This window comes from Pteropus vampyrus, unplaced genomic scaffold (assembly GCF_000151845.1).
Source record: "Pteropus vampyrus isolate Shadow unplaced genomic scaffold, Pvam_2.0 Scaffold137, whole genome shotgun sequence".
In the NCBI taxonomy this organism is placed as follows: domain Eukaryota; kingdom Metazoa; phylum Chordata; class Mammalia; order Chiroptera; family Pteropodidae; genus Pteropus; species Pteropus vampyrus.
In genome coordinates this window covers 3,599,750-3,620,384 of record NW_011888918.1, presented here as the reverse complement: position 1 = coordinate 3,620,384, position 20,635 = coordinate 3,599,750, and the positions used below count along the sequence as shown (strand labels likewise).

The 20,635-nt window shown below is 33.8% G+C and overlaps 1 protein-coding gene across 1 annotated transcript in view; it reads left to right on the top strand.

The window, feature by feature from the left end:
• The window catches only part of ERC1 (ELKS/RAB6-interacting/CAST family member 1), a 513,889-nt gene that overhangs the window by 133,893 nt on the left and 359,361 nt on the right, over positions 1-20,635 (top strand). Inside the window, exon 8 of the mRNA XM_011367885.2 lies at positions 10,823-10,990. Within this exon, the coding sequence (XP_011366187.1) occupies positions 10,823-10,990 (168 nt within the window). The remainder of the gene's footprint in view (positions 1-10,822; positions 10,991-20,635) is intronic.

The following is a 20,635-nucleotide window of genomic DNA, read 5'->3' as shown; positions in this document are numbered from 1 at the left end:
ATACACTTGCATAAATCCAGGACTTTCCTGAGAAAGAATAGACTAGAAAAAACTTCTACAGTTATTAATTGACAGTATGAGAAACTGACTTACTCACTTGGCCTGTGAGTTGGAGGAAGTCTTTGCTCAAGCAGGTTTGAGTTTGAATATACACAGCTGCTCTCAGGGAACATACTTTCAGCATAGTTCACAGAGTCCCATAGATAAAAGTCCTGCTTAGAATGAATTTACAACCTCAAATTTCTTAATCACCAGTGGAATTTCATCTATTCTGAGCTGATATCAGAAGAACAAACAGAGTTATTAGACCTTTAAGAACATTGGATAATAAAATGAAACTGTACATTAAATCAGCGCTCCCCAACCTTTTTGGCATCAGGGGCTGGTGTTCCTGTGAGAATCTGATGCCTGTTGATCCGAGGTGGAGCTTGGAGCTGAGGTGGTGATGCTAGCGCTGGGGAACGGCTGCAAATACTGATGAAGCTTCATTTTTTCGCCTACCGCTCACCTCTAGCTGGGCGGCCTGGTTCCTAACAGGCCACAGACTGGTACTGGTTCGCGACCCGGAGTTTGGGGACCCCTGCATTAAATGACTAGAATAAAAGATGGTCTAATAAGCATGGGAGCACTCTCCAGAATGGATGAGCAGATATAACTTATTGGGTTGTTATGTGGAAATATTGAGAGTAAAAGCTGATACAGTATAGTAAAGGTAGCACTAGCTGTTTAGCGTAGCATCTTTTAATCTCAGTGTTGCCGCTTGTTATATAAGTTTGTACCTTTGTACATCAGTCTTCTCTCACTTGTGAATAGAATAACAACACTTCGTAAGTGTTGTGAGAATTAAACATGTATATGTAAATATTTATATATGTACATAGTAGTATTCAGTAAATATTTATTATCATTATTAAATACATGAAGGAAGGATTTAAAACATGAACAAAGAGCAAAATACAATAAATAAACCAGGCAGGTTGTAAAGGAACAAAACAGGAATTTAGACATGAAATACATATAATAACTAAAATGAAAACTCAGTATATTAGTTAAACTGTAAATTAGAGCTATAGAGACAGTTTATGAATTGGAAGATAGGTCTAATGAGGTATTATACAGAGAGCTATAGGTCAGATAAAACAAGTAGAAATTTCTGAAGAGAAGGCTGTGGAAATAGAAGTCTAACTTACATCTATGAGATTTCAAAAAGGGTAAAGGGAATGGGAGGCAATTTTAAAAGATAATTGCTGAGAATTTTTGACTTGATTATAGGAAGGGAACTTCAGTTCAGGAGCAAATAATTCTTGAGCAGGAAAATATTCAGACCTATGTACATCATAATGAAACCATAGATAAACCGATCTTAAAAACTGCCAGAGAGAAAAGTTTTCTAACAAAGGATTAACAATTAGGCCAGCAACAACAACAACAGCAACAGCAACAGCAACAACAGGAACAAGAATATGGTAGAGTAAAATCTTCCAAGTTTAGTGTAAAACATTGACAACTCATAATTCTGTACCCAGCTAAACTGTTGTTCATCAGTGGAGGTAGAATAAAGACATTTTTCAGACCTACACAAACTGAGAGTTTTCTACTTTCCACATAGAAAGAACTGATAAAGATAAATTGTACCTAAGAGGAAAGGTTGAGATGCAAGAAAGAGGAGTCGAAAAAGGACGTTAATGTGACAAGTAGGAAAAACAATCAAAATCAACATAAGAGTTTGGTACAGGCTTAACAACAATAGTGTTATTAAACCCAAACTCCAAAATCAATTGAGATTTATCCAATAAAAGTGAAGACTTTTGGAGAAAGATCAAAAGGAAAACCTTAGCAGTTACTTTTGCTTGTTGGTATAATTTGTCGATGCTATAGAGCAGGTGAAATTCTCCATCTAGTTTGTTTTTGTCTTTCCCTTTAAGAGGAACGTAATAGGATTGAAAAAGGATAGGATGTATATTTCAACAGTGGGAAAATGAAAATGAAGCCCAAGATGTGTGAAAAGAGATATTGTTAGAAAGCATCCAAGAGATCTATAACCTAGTCACTCGAAGTGTGGTTCAAAGGCCAGAAGTATCGGCTCATCTAAGAGCTTATTAGAAACACAAAATTTTGAGCTACTTCAGATCTATTAAATCAGAGTTTGCATTTTAACAGTTTCCTCAGTTTTAGAAGGTCTACGAAACTTTGTCTTTTGGCTAGGACAGTTTGAATCTCAGGTGCAAATAAAATCACAGATCTGTTATTGATCATTATTGAAGAATCATGGCAATAGGAGAGGTTTGTTAGATTGATTTTGAGCAAACATCATTTTGATTTTCAAAAAAAGGAAAGAAGAGGATTGCCACATCTATACACAATCTAATGTTTTCTAAGTGCATTTTTAGAATAGAATATTGGAGGACCTTCAAGTAGAAGTGGTGATCACTTAAAGTCAACACTAAAACTAGGTCATCTCAGACTCATGTTTTTCTTTGGTAGAATTTCTAGTCCGGAAAATCAAGAATATATGGGAGATATTGTAGATCTATACCTCATCAGGGCATTGGCAAGGCAATGCAAATAAGATGAAGAAGTGTAAACTGGGTAAGATGATAATTAGGTTTCTTTGAAACTGTAAAATGATTTTTTCCAAAAGATGTTTAATGATATATGTTAACCTACATTTAAATTTCTGGTAGTATCTTGTATCTCTCTAAACTTGACTCTTCCTTGTTAAATGTTTTTTTAATGAATTGGATGGGAAAAAATTGGGGGAGAGGTGGGTAACATGCATGTTAGATAAGAAATTCAGCATTCCTGAAGATCTTTAAAGAGCAAAGTAATGGGCTAAATCAAGAATAAAATTTAGTAGGATGACTGTAAAAACCTTTTTTCTACCCCTCCCTTTCTCCAACAAAAAGCTAGCAAAAACCTCAAACAAAACAAGACCGTAAAAACAACAACAAAAAAAGCAAAACAAAAGTCTATTTAAGTAATCCTTCAATATCTGTACAGTGGCTGCCCGCCACCCCCTCCAAAAATACCCTCAAAACTATGCAATCTTAGGTGGTTTTTGAAGTGTTTAGAGATAAGGATAAGGTGATTAGACCACATCTAAAATACTGAGTTCTGGGTACAATGATTTAAGAAGCATTGGCATATTTAAGCATGTTTAGACACAAAGAGTCTGACATCGTGGCATATTTAGGGACACTTGAAGGTTACTTTGGAAATGCTCTTGGGTGTACATGATACTCTGCATGTATTTGAATGACTGTTAAGTGGAAAAGAGTCTGGCCTAAGGGGTTAAACTTGAGCCTATGGATAAAACTACAGAAAAACATGTTTTTTACTTTAAAATAAGAAATAGCTGTCTTTTTTTTTACTATCCCTGTTAAAAGCAAAGTGTGAGCATCCTCTGGAGAGGAAACATGTACCTGGTTTTTACTGTAGGTGTTTAAATACTAGAGAAGCCTGCTCAAAAGGGATATTGTATAAAGTAAGGGTCCCCAACTCCTGGGCCATGCACTGGTACCAGTCTGTGGTCTGTTAGGAACTGGGCTGCCCAGCAAGAGGTAAGTGGCGGGAGAGTAAGTGAAGCTTCATCTGTATTTGCAGCTGCTCCCCAGCGCTAGCATTACCGCTTCAGCTCCACCTCAGATCATCAGGCATTAGATTCTCATAAAAGCACTCGTCCCTTGTGCCAAAAAGGTTGGGGATCACGGAAAGAAATTCAGGCTTTAGATGAGATTGAATCAGGTTACTTTGAGGATCCTCTCAATGCTCTTTTCATATAGGGCTTTAAGGCTTAGTTGATCTTAGTTCTGATACCAGAGTGAGGAAGTATTACTGATATGTTGGCTTAGAAGGGGTCAGGACAGAACTAGGTTGGCTGACTGCTTTGTCGGATTTGCAGAGACCAAGATTATTGACATTTCTACTGGGACTGCATAGCTGAATATAGCTTATTACAGTTTACACTTTGTATAGCCATTCGTGTCTTCTTTGTTTGCTATGAAATTTCAAGGGAAAGTAGATGGAGATGATGTTAACATTATTATTTTAGATTATAAATTTGCAGCTTTTTTTTCTTTTTCTTTCTTTCTTTTTTTGTTTTGTAAATGAAGTACAAATAAACTACTGTGGAATGAGCTTTCTGATATTTTTCTGAGCTCTTCATTTTTTTTTATCAGGTATGAGACTTCAAACAAAGCTCAATGCAGTTTGTTGAAGCAGCCTTTTAAAAAGGTTTACTTGTGTATGTTGTCAATCCCATAGCCCAATGCCCTTCATTCAGACTTCTTTCTAGGTGAGAATGATGGGAAATGTGGTGATAGGAAATTGTACTTAGTGATCTTAGACAAGTCACTTAGTTTGGTCTCTGATTTGCTCAGCTTCATTTCTAAATTTAGGAGTTTAGATTATATAATTAAAAAAAATTATGAAATATTGCCAAATATAGGAAAAATTCAGAATATAATAGATACCATTTATACTTCTGAAATTAGGATTTTAGATTATTTAATTAAAAATTATGAAATATTGCCAAATACTTAGGAAAAATTTAGAAAATAATATAATGGATACCACTCAGATTTAACTTACATTAATGTTTGATCATATTAGGTGATTTTTAAAGGTCCTTTAAAAGGAAAGCTTCTAAAAATAATCTCATTCTAAACTAAATATTCAGTGGAAGATCTGGTTTAAGTAGAAAATTTTGTTAAAATCTCAGGCATTTAGAACTGGTTGGACTAGGAATAAAGATTTGGAAGCTGTTATGGAGGTGGTAGTTAAAGCCTTAGGACTGAATTGTTTTTTCTAGAGGAAGTTGTATAAAGTGAGATGTGAAGAGGGGAAAACAACAGAGTGAAAACTGAAAAGTGTGGTCAGAGTTAGAAAGAGAGTGAATCATATTGGTAAAGCTATAACCAATGGAATTATAGAAAATGAGCTATTGTTTCCATGCAATAAGTACTGCTAGTGTGCATTTAGATAGGTCCATTTATTGATATAAAACAAAAGGAAATTCAGATAGGTTGAGATAGTAGTTTTATGATCAGAAGTGAGAGATCAGAACAGCAAGGTAGTCACTTTTCTGTTTTTGTCTATTGGTAGAGAAAATCTTGCAGAGAAACCTTCTGTTTATATTGAAATTGGCATAACCTATTTGCCACAGACCATGATGTTTGGCAAACTGAGCGGATGCAGTTCCTCCATCTCAGTTGATGTGAATAAACAAGGTGTTATTCTTCCTGCCAGGATTGGTGTTCGGGTGATGACTGTGTGTCTTGCTAGTCTCTGAGCGGCTTTCCTGAGTATGTTTTTTGTGGTTTGGAAAATATGGACCTCACAGAAAATTGTACTATGAATTTAGTTCACTCCAAACCAAAAGATCAGTTTAGAATTCAGAGCAATTAATCTAGTAGTAGCAAAGTGGTTTTTGTGGTTGTTTTATCTCAGATCTCCAGACCAACACATTTAAATTCTGCATGGCATGAAAAGCAGGACAAGAAAAAGTGTATATAGGGGATTTGAATATTTAGTAAAGAAAATATCGTTTAGTAATTAGAGTATGGACTTAGATAATTTCTGTGCCTAATATTTGTGGTATGAAATATTTTTTATATCAAAGCCTGCATTTCCAGCTACTCTTACACCAAAACTTTGTATGTTTATAACAAGAGTTTTTATTGTTTACCTTTTTCAGTCACCAATTCCTGTGGGTCTCATACCTGACATTCCCTCAAAATGGCATGCAGGTATTCATGACTGGTTAGTGCTGGCATTTTTCCAGGTCATTTAATTGAGGCAGGGATTTAATGTAAAAGTGCAGTTTAGGGCATCTAGGTACTTTGGTAAAGAAGGAGCAATATGAAGTCTTACAGTTTTTCTCCTATGAGATGCTGGTGCCATCAGAATGAGAAACATTTAAAAGTGATGAGAGATATTTTCCTGCTGTGTTCTGATTTCTGACCCACAGATGAAAAGCCTTTCATTTTTCTGAAATTAATGCTGAGAAGAAATGAATGATAAGGAAACTAAGCAGTTAAGACTTATCTACATGTTCAAATGTCTTTTGCATTATAATAGGAATTTAATAGTGTATTTTGGGGATATAGAGTAAAATGTCTTTTAGGACAGTTGCTTTGTGTTTTTGCTTGTGGTTATTGGAATATATAGTATACATATTATAGGTTGAGTATATAGTATACAAAATAGAAATTAGAATGTAGAAATTAGGTGTAAATGATTAGTGTATGATTTATTTATTTTTTAAAAATTTCAGACATGTATAGTTTTCTAAGACTCTGACATCTTTAACTTTGCAGAAGGGTCAGTGGATTCAATAAGAATCCTCTTGACTTACCATGACTGGAGCCCTCTTATGGATTCAGCTAATAGGAACCAATAACCATCAGGTGGAATTAGTAACCATGTAGGCTGGCTTGAGCTCAGCCTGAATGCCAAATGGATAAGGGTCAGTGGATTCTTTTGGCATCTTGAGCAGGCTGGTTGTTGAATTTCATATTCCACAAAGGTGTTTGCTTTGTGGTGGCAGTTATTTTTTTCCTGATCAAATCAGTATTCCATCTATTATTGATACTTATGGACTTTTTTTTCTTCTTTGCATGATGGAATATTTCTGATTTTAATAGGTAGATGAAGTAAAACTGAAGGAAACTTAAAGACTTTTGACATCTTGCACTTTAGAAAGGACCATTGGAGAATTCAGTGTAATTCATCTTTGTTTTGCATCAGATTTTAATTCTTGCTCTGAAGTTTTTAGTGCTGAATTCAGGTACCTAAACTGGAAGTTTTTAGCATAACATCTCTTAGATCCACAGGGCTTGGCTTATTTTATTTCTGCTGTTTGTCAGTAAAACACATTTTTTATCACTGCTAAATATTTTCTGTCTCCTTGTCCCTGAGGAAAATTTTAAGTAGACTGGCTACCTTAACATGTCAAGTAAACATTTCATATAGTATTCAAGAGAAGAACTCATTTAGATCTTCTTGGATATCTTTCATTAGCTGTGTGTAATTTTCAGCATATAGATCCTATACACGTTTTGTTAGATTTATATCTAAGTATTTAATTTTTTAAGAGCAATCTTAAATGGTCATAAATTTTGAAACTCGGAGTTCAATATTGGGTTATGTTTAATTTTGGCTAGTTCACAAAATATCTATTTTTAAAAATAACTATAAATATGCCTGCATTTTCCTTAGTATTATTTTATTAAGAATTATTGCAGGCACATAAAAATATAGATAAAATAATAAAACAAACACTAAAATGGTATTATGATGTACCGAAGTTTTAATTTTAACATAGTTGGATTTACTAGTACTTTTTTCTTTTTGATGTACCTCTTTTGTGTCTTTTAAAAAAATCCTTCCATGCCTCAATGTCTTAAAAGTATTATATTTCCTTCTAGAAGTTTTAAAGATTTGCTTCTCTTATATAAACCTTTAATTCACCCAGGATTCCTTTCTGTATATGATACAGGTTAGAGTTTCCCCTCCATCAGTATTCTAAAAACAGTTTATTTAATACTCTATCCTTTTATCACTGATTACATTGTCACCTCTATTTTATATGTGTATGGGTCCCTATGTGTGCAGGTCTGTAGCTGAACTCCCATTTCTGTTACAGAGGTCTATTGGTTTATTCCTATACCAACACCATACTTACTGATTTTTCTTAAAAAATTTATTGACATAAAATTAACTGCGTATATTTAAGATGTACAATTTGGTAAGTTTTGACACATAGACTTGTGAAACCAACACCACAGTCAAGATAATAAATATTGTCTCAAAAGTTTTCTTGTGCCTCTTTGTAATCCCTTTCTCTTACCCTTCCCTTGCATTCTTCATTACTCCTGTCTTTCTCCCTCATTTCCGGGCAACCCTTTATCTGCTTTCTATTACTGTAATTAGTTTGTATTTTCTAGAATTTCACTTATATAAAATCATACAGTATATACTCTTTTTGTCTAGCTCTGAGGGGAGGAGTATAATACAGAATTAATGGTTAAGATCATAGCATCTGGAGACAGACCATTTACTCTTAAATTTCTGCTCTGTCACTTATTTATAGCTGTAAAACCTTGGGCCTGCCATCCTAAGTCTCAGTTTCCTAGGTTGCCATGAGAGAGTGAAATTTTCCACAGGGAGAATTCGAGGGAAGAAAATACAATGCTTGAGGATAGAATTGTGAGGATATTTAATATACTGTATATATGGTTGGCAAGCATATACTTGACCATATGCAGGAAGGTTCAGAAGTAAGAGGGAAAATGGTTTAATATAGACGTAAATATTTGTCAAATAAATATGACTAAAAATAAAGGAGATGATGCAAGGCTTTGTTTGAAATGATTGCTCATGGTGGGAGAAAAACAAGCAAAATCAGAATAGAGATAATAATGAAAAAGATAGGGATGATAGGTTAGAAGTTATGTTGTGGACAAAGTAAATTTAAGCTCTAGTAGGCATAGAAAAAGGAAAAGAATTGTTTCAGAAATAAGATTTCCACAGTTTGAAAGTACTTTTTTTTTTTTTTTTTATTTTTTTTTTTTTTTTTTTAACTTTTATGAGCATTTATTTGATGCTGAATTTACTCCTGGGCCATAAGTTTTTTTCTTCAGTTTCTCCTGAGACATCTTTTTCTTCTGTGCAAGGTCCACTTCTGGCTCAGGAACACTCTGCTCCGTTTCAGTGAGGACCGTCTCAGTGCGGTGGAGGGTGCTCATATAGGATTCTTCCACCCATGAGCTCTGTGTGTGCTCGATGACCAGAGAGTCTGCATCTAAACCGTGAAGTTCAGCATCACTCTCTGCATTTTTAAGCACATGCAGCACTCTCTTTGGGCCACCAACTCTGCATCCTGCCTCACTGTTTGGCCTAGGCACACCTGCCAACTCCGCCATTGTAACGACAGAATGGCACACACTGCTTCTGTAAAGTGGCATCATTCAGGTTCTTGGTGGCTTTTCAGATATGCATACCTTCGATGGCCTGGGCAGTTTCACTAGTGTTCTTAAAGTGAACATGGAGGTTTGAACTTCTTGATTTGCATGATTTTGTGGGGTTGTCTGGGTCAATTGAATAGGGATCATTTTCAGAGGTTGATTCAGGTCGCTTATGGGAAGAGCCAGTATTTACAAGTTCTTAGGTGGACCTTTCCAGAAGATTATATTGTTAACCATATATCATTTATTAAAGTAGAATAGAGGAAAATTAGTGGTGAAAGAGTGTTTATTGATAGACCTTGTGATGAAGAATTATAAATGGGACCTAAAATGATTGATTTCCCAATTTCTGGCTTGGTGGCATTGAAGTGGTTGGTAGAAATGTAGTTCAGCAGAATGAAGTCTAGTTTGTTTACATGTTTTTCTTTTCCAGCATAGCCCAACATAATTTGTAACTACATGATAACTTAAATAAGGCAGTCTCAAATGAAACTAGCCTCCTAGGAAAATTTCCATAATACTTACTGAGCAGTAATTACCACCATGCACACGGTATTGGTTCTCAGATACCTTATAGTTTAGATATACTGTTAGATCTTTACTGAGAGTTTTGCTATACTCTGAATAAAAAACAGTCATTACCTGTTTTTTATTTGTGGGCTAATTGATACTCTGACAGGAAAAGTAACATAGCACATGTTCAAGATTAAAGATATTTTAAGGAAATATACTTGATATCTTAGATATGTACTGCCAGTGTGGTAGCCATCAGCCACCTGTGTTTATTGAGCACTCGAAATATGGTTAGTCCAAACTGAGATGTGATATAAATGTAAATTACAATATGCATTGGACTTTGAAGATTTAGTACAGAACAAAGAATGTAAACCAGCTTGTTAATACTTTTTATATGGATTACATGTTTGAAATGACCACATTGTAGATATATTAGATTAAATAAAACATTAATAAAATTAATTTTGCCTGTTTCTTTTTTACTTTTTAATGTAGCTGCTAGAAAACTTAAAATTTCATATGTGGCTTTCATATATGACATATTATATTCCTGTTGAACAGTACTGTCTTAAGATGAAAGAAATACACCTCCTGTTTTGCTATAATCAAATGTGTAACTATTTGCTGAATTATAAATCCTTAGTGGAAAAGCAAAACAATAAAAACAAACAAAAAACATCCCCCAAAATTTGATATATAAGTAATGCTTAATGAAATTTTCTGTAGGTGGATTTAAAAAATAAGTATTATCATTAGATTTGTAGTTATTTTACAGTTATATTTAACAAAAGCTGTTAAACTTCAGGGATCAGGATAACTGGATACCAGACTTCAGCTGACTAGGCTTGGGGTCTGAAAGTACACCTTTGCTTTGCCTTGTACAGATATCTAATTTTAGATTTTCTAAAGCAGTATATAGTATCACTTGAGAACTTAAAAATTAGAAATATTAATTTTTGAGCCCCAACCGTGTAATCTGTTTAAACCCACCCTCCAAGTGATTCTAATGCACATAAAGTTTGAGAAACATAGTTGTAGATTGTTACTTTTATAGAAGTAGCAAAACTCAACCTGTTTATAACAGTTCTTCATTTTGTCCCCTTGATTCAGATCTATTTATCCTATCATCTGATGATAAATTTCACTGATGTAAATTTTATTTTTATTATAAAAGTGCTCACAAAATTTTAGGGTTAATTTCTAAATAGCAATAATTATATTTAGAGTGGTATTTTATTTGATTCTTATGAATGTTTACTACACAAATACCATTTGGGCAACTATACATATCTATTTGAAAGGAATTACGTTAATCATTTGTAAAAATCTTACATTCTTAGGTGGATGCTCTTCGATTGCGTTTGGAAGAGAAGGAAACCATGTTGAATAAGAAGACAAAACAAATTCAGGATATGGCTGAGGAGAAGGGAACACAAGCTGGAGAGATACATGACCTCAAGGATATGCTGGATGTGAAGGAGCGGAAGGTTAATGTTCTTCAGAAGAAGGTAAGATGCAGGTATTCTGAGTTCAGTGTCCCACATCTGGCATTCATCTTCATTCCTATTGCTGAGTTATATCTAAATGTTGTCAGTTTCTTTCTCATTCCTCTGTTTATATTTTTGTGGTTAATAATTGAAACCCATGTTGTAATAGGTAGATTATTAAAACTTCTCTGCATATTCAATTTAAAAAATTTTTAAGTGAACGCTATTTTATCGTCAGTAGTATTTTTCATGCTGCTATTTCTGAAAAGTACCTTGTAAATTGCCAAAGTATTTATGTTGACATTCTTCTACCTCTTCTATATTGGAACTATGATAACATGAATTAGTATTGTACATGCACTAGAGATGGTTGCAACTCCATCTACATGATTAATAAGACTGTAATTTTGAATAGAAAACATGCTACTATAATTAGCACATAATGTAGGTGTGTGACATATAATGTACATTCCTCTTTTACCTTAATCATTATTGGGAAGAGGCGAACTTTGGAATAAATAGGTACTAATACTATTTTTTTTTTTTAGCTTACTTAAAGGAGTGCCATTGAGATAACAGGAAATACTGGTAGTTATTGTTCATCTCCAGTGAGATGATAGATTAGACATATTTGATATTGTCCTAGTTTATTTTTAACCTCTAACAGTAGCCAAGGAATAAAACTCTTTATTAAACTTCAATTCACCTTTTCTTTTATGTAAAGAGGACCATGTCATATATTTGTCCTATATTAGTTTGGTTTTTACTTGCTTTCTATAAGTAAACATAAAAATTGAACATTCTAAATTTCAGTTGAATATATCATTCTAGTAGATACTGATTTATTGTTTTAAATTTTTATGCATATATATATATGTGTGTGTGTATGTGTGTGTGTGTGTGTGTGTGTGCGTGTGCACGCACATGCATATATATATATGTGTGTATATATATATACATACATATATATATATGCATATATATATATGTGTGTGTGTGTGTGTGTATATATATATATATCTCCTTCTCATCCTTTCCCCCCAACTACCTACTTCCCCTTACCTGTTTCTTATATATCCTTCCAGAAACAGTCTGCATATATACAGGCAAATCTGTATTCTCTTTTTTTATGTTTACCTATTTTTGTATTCTTCCAGAAACATTTTATGCATAATCCATATAAAGCAGAAATGTTTCTTTTAACACAAGTGTTGCCATTCCTTATTGTCTATTCCTTTCCATTTTTTTTCTGTTAATATATTTTAAACTCCTTTCAAGAGCTTCCTTGTTGTTACCGATAGCATTGTATGGGTGTACTACAGTTTAGTTAACAGGGTTTCTACTGAGGGACTTTTAGTTTATTTAACATTTCTGCTTTTACATAAAATGGTGCTGCAGTAAATACATACATACTTAGTTTGTACATGTGTGAAGTATATTTCTAGGTAAATTCCTTGAAGTAGAACTGCTGGGTGAAAGGATATGCATTTTTAATGTTGGTGGATTTTGCCGAGTAACAAGTATATTGGTTAGAACCCAAAAGCTATTTGAAATTAATGTATGTCTTATTTTTAACTAGGTAAACATTTTTTTTTTAAGTTTTTAATAACCATGACTAGAGGTTTGAAGTTAGAATTAAAACCTAATTATCCTGAAATAATCGTAGTTTGTAAAAATAGAATGGCAACACTTATGCTAGCCACTTTAGAATCTTGTTTAATCCTTCTATCCCTTTGGCAGTGACTTTTAGAACTTGATTGCTCTATCACAAATCAGTGGCTAAAATTTTAGACTGCGACACATAATAAGAAATATATTTTACACGTGACTGCATACACATTCATCTGTATCCGCATATAGTATAAATCTGTAGAAGAGATAACTGAAACAAAACTTTCCCCAAATATACTTACTTTAATTTCATGAAAGTACTCTTAAAGGAATAAAAAAAATATTAGTGTTGACTCATTACATTATTTCAGTACCTACTAATGAAACACTTTTCATCTTGGCATCTTACTCCTATGCTTCCCTATTCTTACCCCCCAAATAAAAACAAACTCAGAACAAACAAACATAATATATGATAAGAGAGGTTTGTTTGTACAAATTTGTTTAGCTAAAAAATGGTAGCTTCAGATTTTGACACAAGGTCGGTCTTAATCCAAAATGCAGCTTTTCCCATTATAACAACTTCCCTGTTGGGAGGATTACATGGTAATATGTATTAAAACCTTTTTTTTAATGTTACTTTTTAATATATTTATTTTTTATTGAGGTGAAAGTCACATATAATAGAATTAATCATTATAAAGTACACCAAGTCAGTGGTGTCTACGGTACTCACCTAAATGTAATTACATATGTATAATTACCACTCCTCTCTAGTTTCAATACTTTTTTTCTTTTTAAAATTAATTAGTTTCAGGTGTACTGCATAGTGGTTACGCATTTATATAACTTAGGAGATGATCCCTCAATAAGTCTAGAACCCACCTGTCACTCACTATACATTGTCATTACAGTATTATTGACTACATTTCCTATGCTGTACTTAACATCCCCATGACTGTTTTATAACTGCCAATTTGTATTTGTTAATTCCTTCACTTTGTCACTCAGCTCCCCAACCCCCATCCCATCTGGCAGCCAGGAGTTTGTTCTTTGTATCTGTGCATTTGTTTCTGTTTTGTTTATTTATTTTATTCTTTAGATTCAACATATAAGCGAAATCATATGGTATTAGTCTTTTTGTGTCTGACTTATTTTACTTAACATAATACCCTCTAGGTCCATCCATGTTGTCAAGAATGGTAAGATTTCATTCTTCATTCTTCTCATCTCTCCTGATTCTTAACCATCACATATGAATGTAAGACCAACCTGGTTCTCACCTCCTACCAGTCTTGACATGGCTTCTTCTTTATATCTTAGTTATAGAAGTTCTGTTCAGCTAGTCTTCAGGTGGTTCTCAAGGGTGGTTGCTCCACAATTTTGTTGTAATTTTGTTGTAATTAGTTGTAATTTTGATGTGGTCAGTAAGGGAGGCAAGCATAATGGTTACCTACTCCACCATCTTGACCAGAGTTCATGTTAAAGCTTTTTGACACTATAGAACATCATACAAACATTGTATATATTATTTTTACCTAGCCTCTTTATCTTTCACTGGAGGCAGTGGCAAGCCACTAATTGTGTTCTTTGTAGTACACTACACTGTCTAACTGATTTGTCATTTTGCAGACTTTGATTTGTCTTAAAACATGTATTAGGTAGATAAAACAGCTACTTATAAAACTGGTAAAGATTTAATGCTTCTCTTTAATTACCTCTGTGCCTGTCATTTTCAGTGCTTAGAGCCTTTATGTTCTGTCTTCTTATTTGTTGTAGAAGTTACTGTACTAACATGAACAGAATCAACATTTCTGATGTATTTCCTGGACCATTGTTTGCTTATTAAATATAAGTAGCTTTTATTTTTAGATTCACTTAAAATAAAATGAACACAATAAGTTTAAAGACAGTCTAAGGTTCTCAAAAGAGCTCTAACTATTTTTATTGTGGCTTTCCTTTTTTATGCTGCAAATATTCGTTTGCTCCAGGATACTTTTAGCAAACTTGGTTTTCATGTGGTTGACAAACAGTGAGAGCTGGCTGAGTGCAGTATCCCTCATGGAGTGTGGGTTTGAGGACATAGAGTGAACTCTGATGAATTGGGCTGTGGTGAAATTATGGTGACTTTAGAAGGCCATGTAGATGATGATGAGCAATATGGACAGGAGACACCACACATGTAGTAGATAGTGTAGAAGATTTGAGAGGAGTTACAGACTGCAGATATAGATGAAGATGGCCCTGGTAATGGTGACCATGGAGGCTGCATTTCTGGTGTTTACTGTAATATGGGGCATGAGCAATGGCTCCGTACCTATTCAGAGCGATGACACAGAGATGCAGGTTGGAGGCCTTGTAGCACATGATGCCAGAAGACAGCCAAATGTCACATAGAATTTGGCCAAAGTTCTGCGAGAGGATATGATGCTGATGGATGTGACCAAGAGGAAAATCAAGAGGTTGATTATGGCCAGGGAGCCAATTATTCATTGACTGGTAAGCACAAAGGCATTGGAGAGAATTGCGGTCAGTGTGATGTAGCATTCAGGATCTGTTGGAGGCCTCCAGAAACAGGCCTTCCACTGACTGGGTTGGTGGGGGCATTCTAGGTTGCTTTGTTTTCTACATTCATAGCTACTTCTTTCACAGTTGTCTTCCCCACAAACCAAGATCATCTTTCCATTTCACACTGGTAGGAGCCATACATCACATAAACAGACACAGTGAAAAGACTCCAGGACTTGACTGTGTAAAGAACATTGAGATGACTCTAAGTTGTAATTAAAGGTTCCTCTTAAGTCACATGAACTCTGAGATTGATCAGTATTCTGGAATTCTGATGGACACATGCTGAATTTGTTAGATAATATCAAATTATGCCAGACGGGACCGAGCTCTGCAATTTCTTGCTTTTGACATTTTGACTCTTTCCAAAGCTTGAGACTCTTATGTTTGGTGATATATTCAGATTTTCCTCCATCCTATTCTGAGAAGATTCTGGATTTCAGTTTGCCTCCTGTGAGTTTTTAAAACTAGAATGAGCATCAGCTGATTCAGAGAAGCAGTTCAGTCAACAGCTCACATAGTTCTCTCAGGTGACTCTTGACACATAGTGAGATACTTTGATCCTTTTACACTGATTGTTTTTGACCCTGAAGAGATAAACATTTCAGTTATTAAGACTTGAAGAATGCGTGAGCTTGAATAAGTGATCCATAACATGAGTCACCCGTGAGTTTACCCTTTTTGGCTAAGCTAGTGCATCTGCTTGTCGAAGAATTCCTTTGAATACTTTTTCAGGAAAGGTCATGAGTGCTATATTTTCCAAGTTCTTGTTTGTTGATTACATGATCATACTACATTTTTATATTTTATAATGTAATTATTTCAGGGATACAGAAAACTATAAAGAGTAATATAATAAGTAATTTTAATTACTCAACTTAAGAAGTAAAATTTTAATTTCAGTAGAAGTTCCTTGGCATATCTTTTTTTTTATAGTATTCCCCTTCATTCTCTCCAAAGATAAACACTTGATTTTGCTGTTTATATATATGCTCTATAATTTAGATCAGGATATATGTTTTTATACTTTTACAACCTATGTATGTATTAGTAAAATATATGTAATAAGAGGAAATACACATGGCATATAAATATGGGAAGTAATTTACCCTCACTGTTATCAGGGGGTATAAAATAAGACCAGATTAAGAAACCATTTTGTACTTACCATTTTATGCTATGTTGACAAAAAGTAAGAAGTCTGACAATATCAAGTGTTGGTAAATAGGGCAACTGTATTTCTCACACAGTGCTATTGGGATTTTAAAATGGTACAACTGCTTTGGAAAGCATTTATCTTACTAAATTAAAACTAAGCATACCCTCCTATATATATATGTATATAAGCATATGAAGTATATGAATGCCTGTAGTAACCTTGCTTGGATTAAAAACAAAACAAAAGTGAGGAAATACTGCAAATGTTCACTGACAAAGAATGAGTTAAGTAAATTGTGGTATAATCACACTATAGAACATATTATCCTTTTTTGTTTTAAGACAAGGAAATATTTAGGATAAAAATTCAGTAAAGTCATTTTTTCTGGAGGTAGGCAAGTCAGAGAGGTGGGATTAAGGAGGAGAGAGAGAGAGAGAGTGTGTGTGTGTGTGTGTGTGTGTGTGTGTGTACACACATCTTTTAAGTAGTTTAGGTAATGTTCTTGTTCTTAAAATGGGTAATGGGTTTATGTGTCTTTAATTTATTATACTCATATATAGATTTATGTATATTAAATATGTAATATAATTAAAAATAACTGGAGGCAGATTAATCTTTTTATTACATTTACATGGTTGGTGCATGGGTGTTTATTATATACTATATATTTCCTTGTGTTTGAATATCAAAATGCTTAGAAAAGCCTCTCTCCATATAGCTATCTTTGTTGAAAAATAATATTTCATTTATTTTATTTTAAATTTATTCCTAAATTTTATAATTCTGAAATTAGAACCACCTTTCCCTAGAAGTACATTTGTACATTTTAAAACAATGTATAATACAGGTGTAGAGTCTCATTTGTTAAAATTAAGCTGTCTGTTTGATTCAAGTTTTCCTATAAAGTCTCTGGCAAATGGATTTATTCAGGTTATGGTCTAATATGTCCAATTTTGATGAATAAATGACTTGGATAGTTTTCACCCTCTTTTCTTGAACCAGAATTTGGCCACTATAGTATTTGCCTATTGAGATTAACTTCGGGTCATACTGAACAGGTGTAATCCTTCTTCGACAGGATAGCTTTTTAGATTTTGGAAGCTTGCTATTTGACAGCCCCCAAATCTTATTTTCCTAGGTGAAATCTTTGTTTCTTCCATTGTTCTTATTGGCTCTGGTTAATGTTTCTGATGGCAGTTACTTGTCTAAACTCATTTTTCCTCCATACTTGTCCAGTTGGAATTTTGGACCTAATTGCAAAAGAGATGATTAGAATGTTATTAATGTTTTGTTCTGGCGCTAGCTGAAATATTGTTTTGGGCACCTCACTGAAACTCACTAACCTTCATTTCTTCATCTATAGACAGGGTATAATAGTTACCTCAGGGGATTTTTTATAATGTGTCTGAAAGCACCTTGGAACCTGTAAAATGTTACATACTTTGGATATAAGTTGTTAATATTGTTTATTCTTATTTAATTTTACTTTGTTAAGTTCAGCCAATTGCTGTAATCTTTGAGGATTTTTTTAGAATCTTGATTTGATTATATAGTCTATTTCTTTTGGTTTTATGCCTTCTACCCATTTATGTGCATATTCTTTATACTTTCATATAAATGATGAAATGTTGAATAGGCCCAGAAAAGACTTTTGTGGTGTAAGAAGTCTCTATCAAATGGATAGATTTATCAAAATAATTTTAAAAGCTGTTTTTGTTGTCCGTAGATTTTTTTTTTTTTTTGTAAGCCCAGTTTGTTTGTGGGTCTAGCCTTTTTATAAATCCATGTTCCTCTCTGTTCCTCATTTAGGGCCTTATAAATGTCTTAAAAATTTGAGTCAGTTGGAGTGATCACTCCATATAATTCTTATAGTGATGATTGGATTATGAGGCACATGATATACTCAACTATTTTTGGCTTTTTCGGGACCACCACCTAGACATTTTCCTAGCTTTCTAAGCACTGTATGTATTTGTGCACTGGCATATTCTTTGCTCTTTTTCTTTTTTCCCCTTACTGAGTACATTTATAGATGCACAGTAAAAATTATGTTTTTGTGAGCTCTCCGGTCTAACAAATCTTCTTGAATTGTCTTCATTCATGCATTCAGCGAAGCACTTCTTGCTGTATACTAGGCACTGTGCTAATTACAAAGACAAATAATATGTGGTTTCTGCTCTCAGAGTCTCAAGAGTTTAGGGAGTTCCAGAAATTATACAAATGCTGTATTTATAGTGGGGCACAAAAACAGAAGTTTTAGATTTGACCTTGTGTAAAAAGTATCTTAGGGGCTGAATCCTGAAAATGAATGAAAATTTGCTAGACAGATGGGAACGGGGTGAGACATCCCAAGCCGAGAGAACAGCGTGAATGATGTGGAGTAATATTCCTTTCCAGAGTGTCATGCCTTGGAATTTTACTTCTGTTCTTCAAACATTTGTTCTTATATAATGAGAAAGTTTTTGGTGAGTGTACTCACCTTTATTGTCCTGTTAATTTAAGAAACTAATAAATAGAATTCAACTTTTCTTTCCTCTGGTTCTAAAGACTTTTCCGTCAAAAACTTTAGAAATTTATCTTCAATAGAATATTGAAAATATAACCTTTCAGGTAGAAATTCAGGTATTCCTGGAGAGATGTCTTAATTCTGCACAATACTTAACCTACTCTGCTTCTTGATTCAGACATAGAGAAGAGGGTCTTAATTCTGCACAATACTTAACCTACTCTGCTTCTTGATTCAGACATAGAGAAGAGGGTATGGTAACTCTGCTTTCATCCTTTTCTTGTTCTTTGGCATCTGCATTCTCTATTTTTTTTCCACAAATATTACTTATAATTGTATATTTAAGTAATATTTAGATATTTTAATGTTTAAGAGGGAGTATCAGGAAACAGTATATTGCTTTGGCATTACTTTTGGCGTATTAGATATGCATCTTTTTAAAAATTACTTTTCTGAGAACAGTAGCAGCTGTGATCATGGCTGGATTGTGAATCACATACTCCGGACTGTTTTTGGCTGCATCTGGGTACCACTTCCCACCCGCGGTCTCCCAGCTTTCTAGGCAGAGTGTATATTTGTATGCACTGGGTTAACCCTGCTCTCAGAGAAGGAAATGGGGCACTAGCAGATGGCCAAGCATGCTGTACAATGGGATTAGCATTGGACTCCTCCTTCCCAGGTTTCTCTCCTATAGTTTAAAGTAGTTTTGTGTTACAGTAAATTTCTTATCTTTATAGTAAATCACTGACCTGGAAAATGTAATTGAGCATTTGAATCTGAGCTGCATTCAAAATCTGTGTTAAAATTGTGCAGCTTCTTGCTTGATTGACTATAAATGATGATATAACTTGGAGTTTAATTTGCTGATGCAGATGTTATCATCATTCCCTTCTATGCTTCTGTAACTTATGTTTATTTCACCTTGCTTGCTTCTCCAGTTTCCTAGGTTTTGGTATTTAGAGTTTAGATTTAACAGTTGCAGAAAGCTGATATGTAGAATTAGAAAGAGAGAAAGAGAGAGAGAGAGAGAGAGAGAATGTGTGTGTGTGTGTGTGTGTGTGTGTGTGAGACTAGATTGGTTCTTTAAGTCTACTCTGTTTTTTCATTTCCAGTAGCAAGTCAGAAAGAGTAGGTTCTTTATATATTCTATTTTTTTTTTGTGGAGTCTTGACTAAGACAGTGTCAGTTTCTTCGCTTTTGCCATATCATAAAATGGAAAGAATATGTTTTGTCATTAAAAACCATATTTATTAATTTATTCAGAGAAAATTAATATTTTATTTTTAAAATGGTGATGTTTTATCTTTAATAAGGATTAATTGTAATATTTTCTAAATGTTATTGTTTTTTAAGTCACAACCCAACTGTTAATGGAGATAAGTAAGAGAAGACCACGTCAGACCTCCATCAGATTTTAAGTTGGAAACTTATACTTAGGCATTGGAATTTTCCCTTTTCTTTCTTTTATAATTTTTAATATAACTCAGTTTATTTAAAATTTTGTCGTTTATGGAGAATATATATAGCTAAATTTTTATTAGAAAAACAATACATAGTAAATAAAGTCTGACTGATGATGCTATTTCTACTGGGGAATATACTTCGTATGGATTTACTTTGCTTCATATAACCTTTTTACTCTCTTTTTCGAGAAAACCATAAGAAGGTAGATAGCTGAACTTGCAAAGTCTTAATTTAACTTCCAATTTTTCAATAGATAACTCTTTTTAAATGAAATTGATCTTATTCAAGTGACATTTTATGACTGAAGAATTATCTCACCAAGAAAGGAGGGTCTTAGTTTGCTTTGCCATATCTTTTA